Consider the following 18367-nt stretch of genomic DNA (forward strand, 5'->3'; position numbering starts at 1 on the left):
GACCGGGCACGGTGGCTCACGCCTGTAATCCCAGAACTCTGGGAGGCCGAGGCAGGTGGATCATCTGAGGTCAGGAGTTCAAGACCAGCTGGCCAACATGGCGAAACCCTGTCTCTACTAAAAATACAAAAATTAGCCGGGCGTGGTGGCACATGCCTGTAGTCCCAGCTACTCAGGAGGCTGAGGAAGGAGAATCACTTGAACCCAGGAGGGAGAGGTTGCAGTGAGCCAAGATCATGCCATTGCACTCCAGCCTGGGTGACAGAGCGAGACTCCATCTCAAAAAAAAGAAAAAAAAAAAGGCAACAATTTTTTATTCTTTCTTATGGTTCTGAGGTTTGGCTGGGCTCAGCTGAGATTTGACACATCAGGTCTCTGAGCAGCTGCAGTCAAAGTTTGGCTGCAGTGGGAACCATATAAAATTTTGAATAGGCTAGACATACAAGATACCATATTTACAGTGCTGGCAGTTAATGCGGGCTTTTGGCTAGGAATGCAGCTCTATCAACCAGAGTGCCTACCTAATTGTTATCTCTCTGTGTAGGCTGGGCTTCATACAGCCTAGAAATTGCATTCTGAGGAGAAATGTCTCAAAGTTGAGCACTCCAAAACAATCAGGTGAAAGCTAAAAGCCTTTTTATAATCTAGCCTCAGAAGTCCTAGAATGTTACTTCTGCCATATTTAGTTGGTCAACCAAGTTATTAAGTCCAGCCAAGATTCAAGAAGAAAAGTATTAAACTCTATCTTTATGATGGAGGAAAAGCAAAGTCATGCCAGAGGAGAATTTGCAAAATGTGAAATATTGTTGTAGCTATCATTAGAGAATACAATCTATGACATATAGAAAATTTCATTCCTTTCCAATATACAAGTATAAAATGCCACTTGCTTATTTTACTGGATAACCCTAGGAATGACAGCATGGTGAGGTAGCTCTAGATATCCCTGACCTAAGTATTCTCTCTCCTTTCTTTTATTACTCCAACAGTAGCATTTTTAAAGTTATAAAAATATAGAGGTTATCGGCCGAGTATAGTGGCTCATGCCTATAATCCCAACAGTTTGGAAGGCCAAGGCAGGTAAATCACCTGAGGTCAGGAGTTCCAGACCACCCTGGCCAACATGGTGAAACCCCATCTCTACTTAAAAAATACAAAAAAATTAGCTGGGCATTCTGGCTCACACCTGCAATCCCAGCTACTCAGGAGGTTGAGGCAGGAGAATTGCTTGAACTGGGGGCCAGGGATTGCAGTGAGCCGAGATGGCGTCACTGCACTCCAGCCTAGGCAACAGAGTGAGACTCCATCTCAAAATAAAAAAAGGTTATCCAACATTAAAAACATCATGATGTAGCCAAATTCTATTAATACCAGATGTACAAAGAAGAGCTGGTACCATTCCTACAGAGACTATTCCTTAAAATTCAGGACGAGGAACTTTTCCCCAACTCATTCTACAAGGCCAGCATCATCTGGATACCAAAACCTAGCAGAGACACAACAAAAAAAGAAAACTTCAGAGCTATATCCTTGATGAATATCAAGACAAAAGCCCTCAACAAAATACTGGCAAACCGAATCCAGCAGCACATCAAAAAGATAATCCACCATGATCAAGTAGACTTCATCCCCAGAATGCAAGGTTGGTTCAACTACACAAAGCAATAAATATCACTCATCACATAAAAAGAACAAAAGACAAAAACCACTATTATCTCAATAGCCACAGAAAAGGCTTTTGATAAAATTCAACACCCGTTCATGTTAAAAACTTCTAATAAGCTAAGTATTGAAGGAACATACATCAAAATAATAAAAGCCATCTATGACAAACCTACAGCCAACATTATACTGAAAGGGCAAAAGCTGCAAGCATTCCCCCTTGAAAACTGGCACAAGACAAGAATGCTCTCTTGCCACTTCTATTCAACATCATATTAGAAGTCTAAGCCAAAGCAATCACGCAAGAGAAAGAAATAAAGGGCATCCAAATAGGAAGAGAGGAAGTCAAACTATCTCTGTTAGCAGATGACATGATTCTGTATGTAGAAAACCCCATACCCATAGTCTTAGCTCAAAAGCTCCTGCAGCTAATAAACAACTTTAACAAAATTTTAGTAAACAAAATTGACTTACAAAAATCACTAGCATTCCTACACACCAATAACAGCCAAACTGAGAGAAAAATCATAAAGGCAATCTGATTCACAATTGCCACAAAAAGACTAAAATGCTTATGAACACAGCTTACCAGAAAGGAGAAAGATCTCTATAACAAGAATTACAAAATGCTGCTCAAAGAAATCAGTGAAGACGCAAACAAATGGAAAAACATCCAATGCTCATAGATAGGAAGAATCAGTATCATTAAAATGGCCATACTGCCCAAAGCAATTTACAGATTCATTGCTATCCTATCAAACTACCAATGACATTCTTTACAGAACTAGAGAAAATGATTTTAAAATTCATTTGGAACCAAAATGAGCCTGAATAGCCAAGGCAATCCTAAGCAAAAAAAAAACAAAGCTGGAAGCATCACGTTACCCAACTTCAAACTATACTACAGAACACAGTTACCAAAACAGCATGATACAAAAAAAGACACGTAGACCAGTGGAACAGAAGAGAGGCCCAGAAATAAGGCCACACATCTGCGACCATCTGATCTTTTGACAAAGCTGACAAAAAATAACAATTGTGAAAAGACTCCCTATTCAATAAATGATGCTGGGATAACTGGCCAGCCATGCACAGACGATTGACTCTGGACCCCTTCCTTACACCATATACAAAAATCAAGTCAAGATGAATTAAAGACTTAAATGTAAAAACCAAAACTATAAAAACACTGGAAGAAAACCTAGGAAATACCATCCTGGACATAGGAATGGGCAAAGATGTCAGGACAAAGACACCAAAAGCAATCACAACAAAAGCAAAATTTGATTAAACCTAAGAGCTTCCACACAGCAAAGGAAACTATCAACAGAGTAAACAGACAACCTACAGATGGGAGAAAATATTTGCAAACTATGCATCTGACAAAGGTCTGATATAAGAAACTTATAAGCATCTATAAGAGACTTAAACAAATTGACAAAAGAAAAACAACCCCATTAAAAAGCAGGTAAAGGATATGAACACACTTTTCAAAAGAAGACATAGATGTGGCCAACTAGCACATAAAGAAAAGCTCAATATCACTGATCATTAGAGAAACGCAAATCAAAACCACAGTGAGATACCATCTCACACCAGTCAAAATGGCTATTACTAAAAAGTCAAAAAATAACAGATGCTGGCAAGGTTGCAGAGAAAAGGAAGCACTTATATACTGTTGGTAGAAGTGTAAGTTAATTCAGCCATTGTGGAAAGCAGTATGGTAATTCCTCAAAGAACTAAAAGCAGAACTGCCATTCGACCCAGTAATCCCATTACTGGGTACATACCCAAAGGAATATAAATCATTCTATCATAAAGACACATGTACACGAATGTTCATTGCAGCACTTTTCACAATAGCAAAAACATGGAATCAACCTAAATGTCCATCAATGACAGATCTGATGAAGTAAACAAGGCACATATTCACCATGGAATATTATGCAGCTATAAAAAATAATGAGATCGTGTCTTTTGTGGGAACGTGGATGGAGCTGGAGGCTATTATCCTTAGTATACTAACACAGAAACAGAAAACCAAATACCACATATTCTCACTTATAAGTGGGAGCTAAATGACAAGAACTTATAAACACAAAGAAGAAAACAGTAAACACTGGACTCTTCTTGAGGGTGGAGGGTGGGAAAAGGGAGAGGAGCAGAAAAGATAACTACTGGGTACCAGGCTTAATACTTGGGTGATTAAATAATCTGTACAACAAACTCCCATGACACAAGTTTACCTATGTAATAAACCTTCACATGTACCCCTGTATCTAAAAAAAGGTTAAAAAAACCACAAACACTATGATGGAGAAGGCAATTCTGCATAGTGCTATGCTGTCTACCATGGCAGCCACTGGCCACGTGTCGCTATTGAACACGAAATATGGTTAGTCCAGCTACACTATAAATGTAAAATACACACCAAATTTCAAGGACTTATAACTGAAACAGAATGTAAGATATCTCATTATGATGTTTATATTGATTGCATATTGAAATGATGATATTTTGCATACACTGACTTAACTAAAATTAATTTCACCTGTTCCTTTTACTGCATGTAGCTACTAGAAATTTTAAAATTATCTATTTGGCTCACATATTATTGTAGTTTGCATAATATTTCCATAAGATAGTGCTGGCTAATAAAATAAACTGAATCATATTTTCCAGTATATAGTACCACAAAAGGTCATGGTTTTTGTACCATTAAATGGTTTTCAGGCATTTTAATTGCTTCTTGCTAAATCTTATGTGAGACATATAAGCATATTCAAAGTAAATATTTTGGTATTTCTAGGCCAGGCGCAGTGGCTCACGCCCATAATCGCAGCACTTCGGGAGGCTGAGACAGGCAGTTCACCTGAGGTTGGGAGTTCGAGACCAGCCTGACCAACATGGAGAAACCCCGTTTCTACTAAAAATACAAAATCAGACGAGTGTGGTGGCATATGCCTGTAATCCCAGCTACTCAGGAGGCTGAGGCAGGAGAATTGCTTGAACCTGGGAGTCAGAGGTTGCGGTGAGCCGAGATCACACCATTGCACTCCAGCCTGGGCAACAACAGTGAAACTCTGTCTCAAAAAAAAAAAAAAGAAAAACAAAATATATTGACCAGGCCTGGTAGTGCACACCCGTAGTCCCAGCTATTCAGGAGGCTGTAGTGGGAGGATGACTTGAGCCTGGAAGGTCAAAGCTGCAGTGAGCTGTGATCACATCACTACCCTCTAGCAGCCTGGGTAAGAGAGCAAGACCCTGCCAAAAAATAAAAATAAAAATAAAATAAAAAGATAAATTAATATATTTCAATGGAAATTGATTTATGAATATAAGACAGCCAAGATGATATGAGGGACTCATAACTGATTAACATTGAAGAAAAATAGGCAAAAATAAAAATTCAGCTTGTTTTAGAAGGAAAAAAATATTGGGAGTTTATCAAATATTTAAAAGAAACACATTTGCAAACTAATGGCCAGTACTTAGTCTCATATCCTTCCTTTCTTTCTTCCCTCTACTTTTCCTCCAAACTGAACTTCATATATTTCCTACAACAAACAACCTATGTGATTCCTGCTCTGTGCCTTTGCACAGGCTCTTACCCCTTTCTGGAATTCCCAACTCCCTCAACTGTCTAATGAGTACCTACTTCTCCTTCAAAAGCCAGCTTAAGAGCTTTCTCTCCTCTGAAGCCTGATCCACCCCAGGGGAGTTAACCACTTACTACTTGGTGCTCTTATAGTACTTAGCATTCATCAGTGTTACAGTTTTTATCATGTTCCATTTCACGTACTTGTCTGTCTGATTCTCCTTGACAACTAAGACTGCAGTTGTTAGTACTTTGAAACCACCACTTCTTAGCACGGTGTTTATAGAAGAATTATGTAACTAGAAATGCAGTAATACCAATAGCATTTTAATTTAAATTTTACAGTTTAGCTATCTGTTATAGCCCATACAAAATCTGTCAGAAAAATGTGTTAAATCTCTCTCAAAATCCATCATATGTATTCTTGTGTTTATTATATATATACATGTGTATAATACATACATATATATACACACACACACTATAGTCATATAGTCATATAGTTTCTAGGTGGCCATACCTCTCAGTTTGCTTGAGATGCCTTTTGTAGATCAGTTAAGGTCTGTTGACCATTTTATGAATCTTTGTCTCTCAGAAGTAACCTAGTTTTGGCCGGGCACGGTGGCTCACGCCTGTAATCCCAGCACTTTGGGAGGCCGAGGCAGGCAGATCATCTGAGGTCAGGAGTTCAAGACCAGCTTGGCCAATGTGATGAAACCCTGTCTCTACTAAAAAATACAAAAATTAGCCAGCTATGATGGCGCACACATGTAATCCCAGCTGCTCGAAAGGCTGAGGCAGGAGAACCACTTGAACCCAGGAGGCGGAGGTTGCAGCGAGCCAAGATTATGTTACTGCACTCCAGCCTAGGTGACAGAGCCAGACCCCATCTCAGGAAAAAAAAAAAATGTATCCCAGTTTGGATAACAAATTACATGTTTCTCCTAATAATTTTCTAAACATTACCAATAGTAAATTAAATTCTCTGTGAAGCCAAATACTCTGACTATAGTTGCTAACACAGGATAATATTTCATTGTTCAAGGGCTATAAAAACAACCTTTTGATTTTTGCTATTAACTGTTGTAGTGAATAATGTGGTGCTTCACCCAGATTTCCTTTATAAGGGATTCCCTTTTCAGCTGGAAATACCAGCTGTGATGGCTCACATCTCTTTTCCTTACTGGGAACAGTCCTCAGTTGCAGGAACCTGCCTCATCCAAAGTTACAGAGCTCCTGGGATGATGTGCCATCAATGATTGACAGTTGCAGGAATTCTAAGGGTCCATTCCCCCGTTTCAATATGAGACAATTCTGAAAGGCCATCCCAGCTCCAACACTCCCCATAGGACAGCTAAGATTTCCATTGTAAGTTGGCTTCTCTGCCAATCTGCCTTTCTTTATATGTTTCCTTATATGTTTATTTTCTGAAAGACTGTCCCAACAAAAGTTTTTTGTACTCAAATTTACTTTCAAGTCTGTTCTAGTGTATATGATCTAAGACAACAATCACTCTTCATTCTACCATCAGCTCCCACCTAGGAACTCTACTAGGCTCAGGACCCTTATATTTCGTCCAAGTTAGAACTAATACTTCATGCCAGGATTCTTGATTCTTACTATATTCCTGTCATTTCTACCATTTGACCTAGTTTTATTTTATGTATCAAACAACTCTGAGTAAAGTTTAATGTTAAAAAACCATAGCAGGAACTTCTAACATATGAGGAATGCCTAAACACTAGGGAGTAAAGGAACCCACTTCTTGGGAAAGGATCAGTTGGAACAATCCACCAAGTGAATGACTGACCTGCCCCACAGGTATTAGAAATCATGGCTGCCTCTGCTGGAAGGCAAATGACAAAGGGCTCTCAGGCTTTAAGCTCTCTGGCCAAGAGGATGTAAACTTTAGGGACTTTCACCTCTGTATTGCTCTCTGCTTTTCACCTCTGTATTGATTGCTCTCTGCAAGACTTAAGTTTTGACACTTTGGAATACTCTCCATTACTTTATAGTTATTTTTATTTTACAAAAATTATTTCATTCTCCTCCTGTGCTCTGGCTCTATCTGATTAGTTTCCCTTTTATTAAAAAAGATAAAAATGGCTGCCTACTTTTTATTATTTCAGCTTTTCTTACTAGTTCCGCAATCACATAGCTTGCATTTCTGTAGGATTCTCACAATTAATTTTTATTATTAAGAGAGATTAGTACATTAGAGAACAAAGAAGAGATATATGAGAATAGTCTGTTTCCTCAATAGAGGAACCCAGATGCCTCCTTTTCCCCAATGAGCACTGCACAAGCTCCTCTTAAACCCCAAAGTGGATATTCTATGCCAGATCTACGTGACACCAAACTTAACTTGTCAAGAAGGATTTGGAATCATTATTTAACAGTCATCTATGGAATTAAGGAACATTTAGTAGAGGAATAAGACTAGGAACCCAGAGCAGCTCAGAAAAATAATAGCTGAAACAATAAAGTTATTTCCAAAACAATTCACATATGCAAATACCTGTGTAATACTTAGTCCTTAATTTAGGCACAGAAAAGAAATCAGAGAAAAAAAAAACATTTTGCCAACTTAACCAGATCCCCACTATTTATTATTTCTCTCAACTCCCAGCTTGTTGAATCATCAGCTCCTATATTCCAGCTTCAATATCTAAATCCAGCCTCTTTCATTGGGATGATTCCTTTATATCTTCTTGGACTTTGACTTCATGCTCTAATCAATCTGACCTTGGTTGATATCTCTGTTTTTGGCATATCCACTCTTGCACAGACCTATATAGGATTTATTTATCTCTTTTAAGTTATCCAGATATCTGTAAACTGAAAAACATTGTCTCCAACCAAATCAACCACTCAAAAATCAGTTACCACTACATAATAATGAAAACTGTTAAGAATATAAAAATGTAAAGCATCTAGTCCAATACACTCGAGCTGATAATGACAATTCTCATATGCAGTCCATGCCAAAAAAAAAAAAAAAGAAAGGAAGGGAGGGAGGAAGGGAAAAAGGGAGGGATGGAGGGAAAGGGAGGAAGGGAGGGAGGGAGGGAGGGAAAGAAGGAAAAACATAGGCTGAAAGCTGCCTTTACATTTTTAGAATTTTAATTCTAACCTGTCTCTTGTATTCAAAAAGCCATTGCATATTGTTCCTCCCAACTGTTTTACCATATCATCATAGGAAATAAAAATAAATTAATTAATTAAGGCTGGAATTATTTCCAAAATGCATTTTCAGGAGTGAGATGGAGGTCTATACAAAAGGAAAAATCCCATAACATCTCTTCGTGTAGGCTTTATATGAATTTTCAGAATTTCCCAAGACATGGAATGCATTAAACTCAAGACACACAATAAAACAGGTTTCTGAATAACAAAGCCAGTCCATTTGATTCTTTATTCACTCAGCAAATACGTAATGAGAACCAACAATGTGCTTCCACATAAAACACAAAGAGAAGAAACAAGTGGGTGGATGAGAGGTCCAGAAATGCAAATTAGTTCCTGCATGGAGCTCAGATCTGACTTGTTTACTCTAGCAGCATTATCTCTCACTCAGTTCTAATAATCCCCTATAGTCATGTATCACCTGAATATTAACTTTACTAATAATTATATGTCACCTATCTAACACATCCAACCCAACTACAACAATATGATTTCAACCCAGTCCCAGAAAAATATCCATGCTTGGTGTTATCTTAGAACTCAAACATGATGGCTGCCTACCTACAATTCTATTTTCACCAATTACAGAAAGATCACCATGTAAAAATAATTGATTTCCTGAAGATCATTCCTTTTTCACAGGGCCTCGTTGCTCTGCCCCATTTATGAAAAAATTCCTTAGTTATGTTATACATCAGAGAAGAAGAACTAGGTCTAACCAGTCATAGAGATATAACAAAATCAGCAGAAATATCTTAGAAATATATATATCCCTAAGTTTTAAAAGACAAAAGCTATATTTTTTCTGATCCTAAATGTTTCCTGGAGTGTATTTTTAATGAATAAAAATCCTGTTCTAGAATAGGGCTGGATGTGGATCCAAATGCAGAGATTAAGATAAAAAAGAATTTATTTCTGGATATTTACATTGATTTCCAGAAGAGATTTAACGCTTTGCAAAATAAGACCTTTTATAACAGGCAGTCCATTGTATAAATGTAGTAGATGCTTGAAACTCATTTCAGTTAATGTCAGAGAGGCTGTTTCTCCATTACATGGCATATACAACATGCAATCATTTCATTCACTCTTTCATCCAAAAATACAATTCAGCTTTTTCTAAATTCTATGCATTGTGCCTGAGGCTTGGGATAAAACTAAACAAAACAGACATGTGATCTGCCTGCACAGAGCTTAAAGTGTATGAGGGATGCTGTCTATAATGGATTCGAAATGAAAGGATTGATAATGATTCCACCAAAGAGACTAGGGAAGACTAGTATTGATATAATGTTGTGAGTCTCCCAGAGATGTCCACATTCAAATTCCCAGAACCTGTGAATATGTTATCTGACATGGCAAGAGGGATTTTGCAGATGTAATTAAGGTTAAGGGCCTTCAGATGGGAGGACTATCCTGGATAATCTGGGTGGCTCCCACTAATCACATGAGTCCTAAAAAGAAGAGAATCTTTCCAAGGTGTGGTCAGAGAAAGAGATGTGAGGTTGGAAGCAGGGTCAGAGAAACATGACGTTGCTGGCTTAGAAGATGGAGGCAGAGGGCCATGAGCCAAGGAATGAAGGTGACCTCTAGAAACTGGAAAAGGCAAAAATAATGGACTCTTCCCTAGAGACTCCAGAAAATAATGCATTCCTCCAACAATTTGATTTTTACTCCAGTGAGGCCCAGGTCAGACTTTTGATTACAGAGCTGAAAGATAGAAATTTGTGTGGTTTAAGACACTAAGTGTGTGGTAATTTGTTACAGCAGCAATAGAAAACTAACCAAACATATATACATATGTATCCACTCATATAAATTTAACAGGACAGTATATATTAGGGCAAACATACATAATCAATAGTGTTAAGTGGTTGTCTGTTTTGTCCGTTATAGACCCATCTCATCTCATTTCTTGCTAATTTCTTCTTAATGTGACAAGACATTGAACTTATTGAACGTTGAGATTCCATTTTAAAAAATGATCAAGACTTGCTGATCTGTTTAAGGAATTGAATTTATTTAGACTCAGAGGAGTCATATGGTTGTGTGGACTGAGCCTGAGACAAACATAAGCTGCATTCATTTCTCATTGCGGAACTGCTCTGGCTGGACGCAACAGATTTGCAAAATTTAAGCCAATCTCTGAAGTCCCCTTCACCTAAAAGACTCACAGGTTTTGATGAATTAATCACTTTCAGTTTTCATGCTTATCATCAAGCATTTGCTCCATCAGCACAGCTCAATTACAAAAGCTGCTGACTGATCTGAAAAACAACTGGGTCCACCAAAGGAGACACAGTATTCTTTAAAATAGAAAGATGAGGACTTAAGTATTAGAGCCATCCCAAGTCTTTGAGCAAACGGTGAGCAAGGTTTGAGTTCAGCTAGTTCCAGAAAAATGCATTCCCTTTCATTAAAACTGATGCAACAGCTATAAAGAAGCATTATTTGTGATAGAAACCTGGAGTGACAGTAAACCTGGGGATGAGATACAATAATACACTCCACAGTTTTCCAGGTTGGTTCCTGCTACTTAATTACACTTAATTACAATATTCATTCGTTCAGTCCAATTTGCTCAGTTTAAGAAAACCATAAAATCACCATTATTTTGATGTGATATGTGTTTATTATACACAAGGCCAGCTTCAGGGACCTGCTACTGCACATAGGATCCCAATTTTAGACAGGGGTCCCAGGCTTGGGTTTTCATGCTCTGCTACCACAGTCTTGAAATTTTTAACAATTTTACCTGTGAATCTGTGTAGTCCAATGCAGCAATGAAGCACATGTCTTGGCTCATATGCAGTCCTGCCTCCAAGTGACTTCCTGGGATAGGTCCTCAGCCACCTGTTCTCCCACCCAGTGATTACCGCCACCCTTTATTCCTTGTGGGGGCCTTGGCACACCCTGGGGTGGGTCAGGGTCATTTGGTGGAGCCACAGATGCCTGTGAGGGTCTGCAGTCACTTTATAAGTACCTCTATACTCTAGAAATCTAACATTGAATAGCAAATAAAAATAACCTTTCATAGGTCGTAGTCTCTCGTGACCTATATGTCACGAGACATATAGTCACTTTATAAGTACCTCTTTATATAGTCACTTTATAAGTACCTCTATACTCTAGAAATCTAACATTAAATAGCAAATAAAAATAACCTTTCATAGGTCACGAGAGACTGTGTAAGAAAGCTACGGTTCCTTTCTCCTGCTTTTTGAACAAGAAGCCTCACATTTTCATTTTGTACTAGGCCCCACAAATTACGTGGCCAACCTTACCTATGTATGTGGGTAAGTGTGCACATGTATATATATCTGAATTTGTACCTATAAAGAATAAAATAACTTTCTATTTTAGATAAATTGAACTTACAATTTTATAATTTCTAGGAAAAATAAATGTATATATAACTTTACTATATTTTATCTGTAAAGATGAAAATAATCATTGTAACAGTTTGCAGATCATGAAAGAAGGCATTTCAATACAATATTATCTTCTAAGTTTTTTATGACTGATGAATTACCTTGAAAAATCTTTAAGAATATATTATATGCTAAAAATGGGGAGATTCTAGCTTTAGGCATTCTAGCAGGACATGACAATACTAAAATTTTCTTATTAAAGAAATCTACCTTACAACTTTGATTTATCGACAGGTGAGAGATTTCTGGTCAGGAACCAAAGTCATCAAATGTTAAGAGTATGAAGATACATCAAATGTGTTGAAGGGTCTTCAAAATGCACCAAATAATTTTAGTGCATTTCAATTATTCACATAATTGAACAATCTCAAATATCTTAAATTCATACCTGAAAAGTCATACCCTTTGTAACTAATCATTCTCAAAACATACCTACATGAATCTTGAATTCTTCTATTTATAATAATGCAGACGAACAAAATATTGCTATTATAACTTTCATTTTGTTTAGCTCTATTATTTAAGGAATCTTCATAATCAATATATAATTGAAAATATATTCAAGATTTTTCTCTTCACTTTATAAATATTACCAAGATTTGAGGGGAACAATAGTTATAGACATTCCATAGATGAAGAGATATATATTTCATATATATGTATGAATACAATGAAACAAAATGGACTTTGAAACAAATATTTTTGCCCTAAATTTAGACATTTACAATATTTCTGATAGCTAAAACTTCAACAAAAAAAAAAAAAACTAGACACTGTCACATTTGAAAAAGATTAAGAGCTGCCAAAACTGCGTGGGTGCCTGTAATCCCAGCACTTTGGGAGGCCAAGGTGGGAGGGTCACTTGAGCCCAGTAGTTTGAGACCAGTCTGGGCATTATGGCAAAACCCCATCTCTACAAAAACTACAAAAATTAGCTGGGCATGGTAACACACCTGTAGTCCAAGCTACTTGGGAGGCTGAGGTAGAAGGATCATATGAGCCCAGGAGTTCGAGGCTGCCATTAGCTGTGATTGCCCAACTGCACTTGAGCCTGGGCAACAGATCAAGACCCTGTCTATCTCCATAAAACAACCACAAAAAAAAAAACATAACAACCTGCATGGGCTCTTTACACACCTTCAAACATAGCTCATGATCCCTGTAATATCACTGTTATTGGATACTGACTTCTAATGGCCTTTCATTATTCACTAACTTGATTCTGAGCAATCTGCCCCTCTCTTTATCTTCTTTATATTTCTTAAATTGATGTGCAACTCTAGTTTCCTTTCTCCAATCCTGATTCCCTTCTTCAACTAATAGTGAGATACTTCCACAAACAAAACAATCACCTGTAAATACCCTTCTGGTTCTGATCTCATCCCTAGAAATTCCCAGGGTTGTTGTTCCCTGTAAATAACCAAGCAGAACTCACTTAGAAAATCAACCTATGTAAAATCACATACTCATTTGTAATTTACCCTATTTTGTATACGGAAAGTATCTCAGCCTATATTCAAAGTACAAGGGAAGAGGGGCTAGGGATGGGAAGGCAAACCAGTCACCTACATTGTTCATGTACTCTGAAAGCAGATCCTGAAGAGCCTGGCGAATGGCGTTGCATTCTGCGATAATCCGCTCTCGGTGTAAGTCCCTCGTACATGAAGAATCCGCCAGCAGAGCAGCCCCACTGATAATGGCTTCAAGGCGTTTCTCTAGTGATGGTCGTATTTCCTCCTCAGTCACTGTGAGTGGATTCAGGACAATTAAATTCTAAGAGAAGAACACATTTGTATGGTTAGAGCTCCATGGCATTTCACTTTTATGAAAAACAAATGTTATTTTGTTTTTGCATTTAGAATTCAGATGTGATAATAAAGAGAACTGTGTTTTACTGCCTCGGCTGGTTCACACATAATGCTATGTAGTGATTATTATTCTGATAAATAATGAAAGTGATGCAATTATGAGCGTTTGTTCTAGCCTCAGACAGACCTGGATTCAAATCTTACATTTCTCCCTCATGCAGGTGTCATACACTTGCTGAGCCTCAACCTCTTGATCTATAAAAGCAGAATATTAATGTTGTGTGTGTTGTAAAACTGTTGTAAGAATGATATAAATGCTTAATACACTGACTGGAGCATATTAACTGTTATTTACAATAGTAACTTTTATAGACTGCACTGTTTATACAATATTTTCATGTATCTCATCCTGACAGCACCATGAGGAAGTAGGCAGCAATGTATTAATAACCACACATTTCAGCTGATGATGAGTGAGGCTGAAAGGCTGTCTTACCCAAGGTCATAGAGCAAATAAATAGTGACGTTCAGACAAGTATCCAGGTCTTTCAATACCAGATTTAATATTATTTTCATTATGCCTCACTTTAAATCATAAACTTTAGTTAACTTTAACACTAACATATCAAAGTAAATTCTGAATTTTAATTATTTAATTTTAAACAAAACTGCTTCTTCCTGTTGATCTATTGTAACTTCCAGCTATTTCCAGCTATTAGAACCTGACACGGTATTTTTAAGGTTTCCATTAGACATATCTTCAGGTAATAGGAGTCGAGATAATCTACAGCCTCTTAAGAAAAGATGGAAGGTATATGCTGCTCTAAGGGTCTTTTATTAAAATACTCCAAGAGAGGAAGTCTTTCCAAGATTAGGCATAATGTGAGAATTGAAGAAAGAGATAGTGTAGAATAAAAGCTCTCTGAAGAACCCTTAACATGAAATGCAATCACATAATGATCTTCAGAGTGTGAAATTCTGAGTGTGAATCTACACACAAACACACTGTGAATATATTATAAGATCTTCCTAGTATATAATCTTATGTATAAGATTATAGATATGTATATGTATTTTATATAGGTAGAGGTGTGTAAGTATGTAAATAAGTAAGTATATGTGTGTGTGTTTATATATAAAATCTTATACTTATCATTGTGTTACATTACATTCTGATAAATATTTGGGGATTGAAAGTAGCCAGGATACAATTTTAAAAGCCACAACTGTAGAGTCAAGCTAGGAAGAAAAAATTATTATAGAAAAAGATATAGTTTTAAAACATTTTTTTAAAAAAAAATAGCACTGTGTAATGTTCCCTTACTATAAAATGTGAGGGGTTTTGAGTGAGTTTCTTAATCCTGAGTCATGAGTGAACTCCCATTCACAATTGCTTCAAAGAGAATAAAATACCTAGGAATCCAACTTACAAGGGATGTGAAGGACCTCTTCAAGGAGAATTACAAACCACTGCTCAAGGAAATAAAAGAGGATACAAACAAATGGAAGAACATTCCATGCTCATGGGTAGGAAGAATCAATATCGTGAAAATGGCCATACTGCCCAAGGTAATTTATAGATACAATGCCATCCCCATCAAGCTACCAATGACTTTCTTCACAGAATTGGAAAAAACTACTTTAAAGTTCATATGGAACCAAAAAAGAGCCCACATCAGCAAGTCAATCCTAAGCCAAAAGAACAAAGCTGGAGGCATCACGCTACCTGACTTTAAACTACACCACAAGGCTACAGTAACCAAAACAGCATGGTACTGGTACCAAAACAGAGATATAGACCAATGGAACAGAACAGAGGCCTCAGAAATAAAGCCAATCTACAACCATCTGATCTTTGACAAACCTGACAAAAACAAGCAATGGGGAAAGGATTCCCTATTTAATAAATGGTGCTGGGAAAACTGGCTAGCCATATGTAGAAAGCTGAAACTGGATCCCTTCCTTACACCTTATACAAAAATTAATTCAAGATGGATTAAAGACTTACATGTTAGACCTAAAACCATAAAAACCCTAGAAGAAAACCTAGGCAATACCATTCAGGACATACGCATGGGCAAGGACTTCATGTCTAAAACACCAAAAGCAATGGCAACAAAAGTCAAAATTGACAAATGGGATCTAATTAAACTAAAGAGCTTCTGCACAGCAAAACAAACTACCATCAGAGTGAACAGGCAACCTACAGAATGGGAGAAAATTTTTGCAATCTACTCATCTAACAAAGGGCTAATATCCAGAATCTACAATGAACTCAAACACATTTACAAGAAAAAAACAAACAAGCCCATCAACAACTGGGCAAAGGATATGAACAGACACTTCTCAAAAGAAGACATTTATGCAGCCAACAGACACATGAAAAAATGCTCATCATCACTGGCCATCAGAGAAATGCAAATCAAAACCACAATGAGATGCCATCTCACACCAGTTAGAATGGCGATCATTAAAAAGTCAAGAAACAACAGGTGCTGGAGAGGATATGGAGAAACAGGAACACTTTTACACTGTTGGTGGAACTGTAAACTAGTTCAACCATCATGGAAGTCAGTGTGGCGATTCCTCAGGTATCTAGAACTACAAATACCATTTGACCCAGCCATCCCATTACTGGGTATATACCCAAAGGATTATAAAACATGCTGCTATAAAAACACATGCACACGTATGTTTATTGCGGCACTATTCACAATAGCAAAGACGTGGAACCAACCCAAATGTCCAACAATTGTAGACTGGATTAAGAAAATGTGGCACATATACAGCATGGAATACTATGCAGCCATAAAAAATGATGAGTTCATGTCCTTTGTAGGGACATGGATGAAGCTGGAAACCATCATTCTCAGCAAACTATCGCAAGGACAAAAAACCAAACACCGCATGCTCTCACTCATAGGTGGGAATTGAACAATGAGAACACATGGACACAGGAAAGGGAACATCACACACTGGGGCCTGTTGTGGGGTGGGAGGAGGGGGGAGGGATAGCATTAGGAGATATACCTAATGTTAAATGACGAGTTAATGGGTGCAGCACACCAGCATGGCACATGTATACATATGTAACTAACCTGCATGTTGTACACATATATCCTAAAACTTAAAGTATAATTAAAAAATAAATAAATAAAAAATAAAATGTGAGGGGACTCCAAAAAGTTCACATAAAAAGTGGAGTTAAAATATAAAAATAAAAAATGTAAACTTTATTTCTCAACGTAAGCTCCATCAAGTTCAAGAAATTTATGCAAGTGATGATACCAGCTATTTAGTCTACCTCTAAAGAACTGAAGGTTCTGGGAATTCAACTATGTCAATGCAGTCTTTTTTACATTATTAACTGAAGAAAAATAGGTGCCCTTTACAATTTTTTTAAGATTAGGAAACAAAAAGGAGTCAGAAGGAGCCAAATCGGGACTGTAACATGGAAGCCTAATAATTTCCTATGCAAACTCTTGCAAAATTGCCCTTGTTTAATAAGAGGAATGAGCACAAGTATTATTGTGATGGAGAAGGACTCTCTGGTGAAGCTTTCCTAAGCATTTTTCTGCTAACGTTTTGGCCAACTTTCTTAAAACACTCGTATAATAAGTAGTTATCATTCTTTGGCCTCCCAGCAAGTTAAATGACAAAATGTCTTGAGAATCCCAAACACTATTACCATGACCTTTGCTCTTGACTGGTCCAATTTTGTTTCGACTCGATTACTTCCAACTCTTGGTAGCCATTGCTTTGACTGTGCTGTGCCTTAGGGATCGTACTGGTAAAGCCATGTTCCATCTCCTTTTACATTTCTTTGGAGAAATGCTTCAGGATCTTGATATCAATTGTTTAAAAAATTTCTATTGAAAGCTCTGCTCTTATCTGCAGCTTCTCCCGGAGCAACATTTTTGACACTCATCAAGTAGAAAGTTGGCTCAACTTTAATATTTTAGTCAGAACTGTATAAGCTGAAGCAATTGAGATGTCTACGGTGTTGGCTATTGTTTGTGCTGTTAATTGTCAGTCCTTTTCAATTAAGACATGAACAAGATTAATTTTTTTCCCACAAATTGATGTGGATGTTCTGCCACCTTGAGCTTCATCTTTGACATCATCTCATCCCTTCCTAAAATGAGTTACCCACTTGTAAACTGCTGATTTCTTTGAGGCATTGTCCCTATAAACCTTTTATAAAGCATCAATGATTTTACCATTCTTTTGCCCAGTCTTCACCATATATTTGATGTTTGTTCTTGCTTCATTTTTATCAGAATTCACATTGCTGATAGAGGTTCTTCAAACTGATGTTTTATCTTTCTCAGTGCCTCAAAATAAATCCCATTCTGACATGTTACAACAAGTTAGTATGAGTTTATTTTGGTGGAAAAAATGTTGAAATTCATGCATAGTTTTTTTATAATACACATTCTTCATGAACTTTTTGAAGGCCCCTTATATAATGTAAAATGTAAACTAGAATATAGATCTGATATAAAATTGGTTAAATATCTTAAAAGCATGCAGGAGAATTCTTCCTTTCCTGACTGTCTTCTTCCTATTTTTCTTTTTTTCTTTTCTTTTTTTGTTTTTTAGATGGAGTCTCACTCTGTTGCCAGGCTTGAGTGTAGTGGCACGATCTCGGCTCACTGCAACCTCTACCCCCAAATTCAAGC

At 37.2% G+C, this 18367-nt stretch overlaps 1 protein-coding gene across 8 annotated transcripts in view; it reads right to left on the minus strand.

Moving 5' to 3' along the window:
• Positions 1 to 18367, minus strand: part of CTNNA3 (catenin alpha 3) — a 1849205-nt gene that overhangs the window by 1253552 nt on the left and 577286 nt on the right. For 7 of the 8 annotated variants that reach the window (XM_054660126.2, XM_054660128.2, XM_009458543.5 and 4 more), the window contains one exon: positions 13447 to 13650. In XM_054660126.2, coding sequence (XP_054516101.1) covers positions 13447 to 13650 — 204 coding nt within the window. Of the gene's footprint in view, positions 1 to 9988; positions 10157 to 13446; positions 13651 to 18367 lie in introns of those variants that run through there. The other variant, XM_063780661.1, reaches the window with a different exon arrangement.

This window comes from Pan troglodytes, chromosome 8 (assembly GCF_028858775.2).
Source record: "Pan troglodytes isolate AG18354 chromosome 8, NHGRI_mPanTro3-v2.0_pri, whole genome shotgun sequence".
Classification (NCBI taxonomy): domain Eukaryota; kingdom Metazoa; phylum Chordata; class Mammalia; order Primates; family Hominidae; genus Pan; species Pan troglodytes.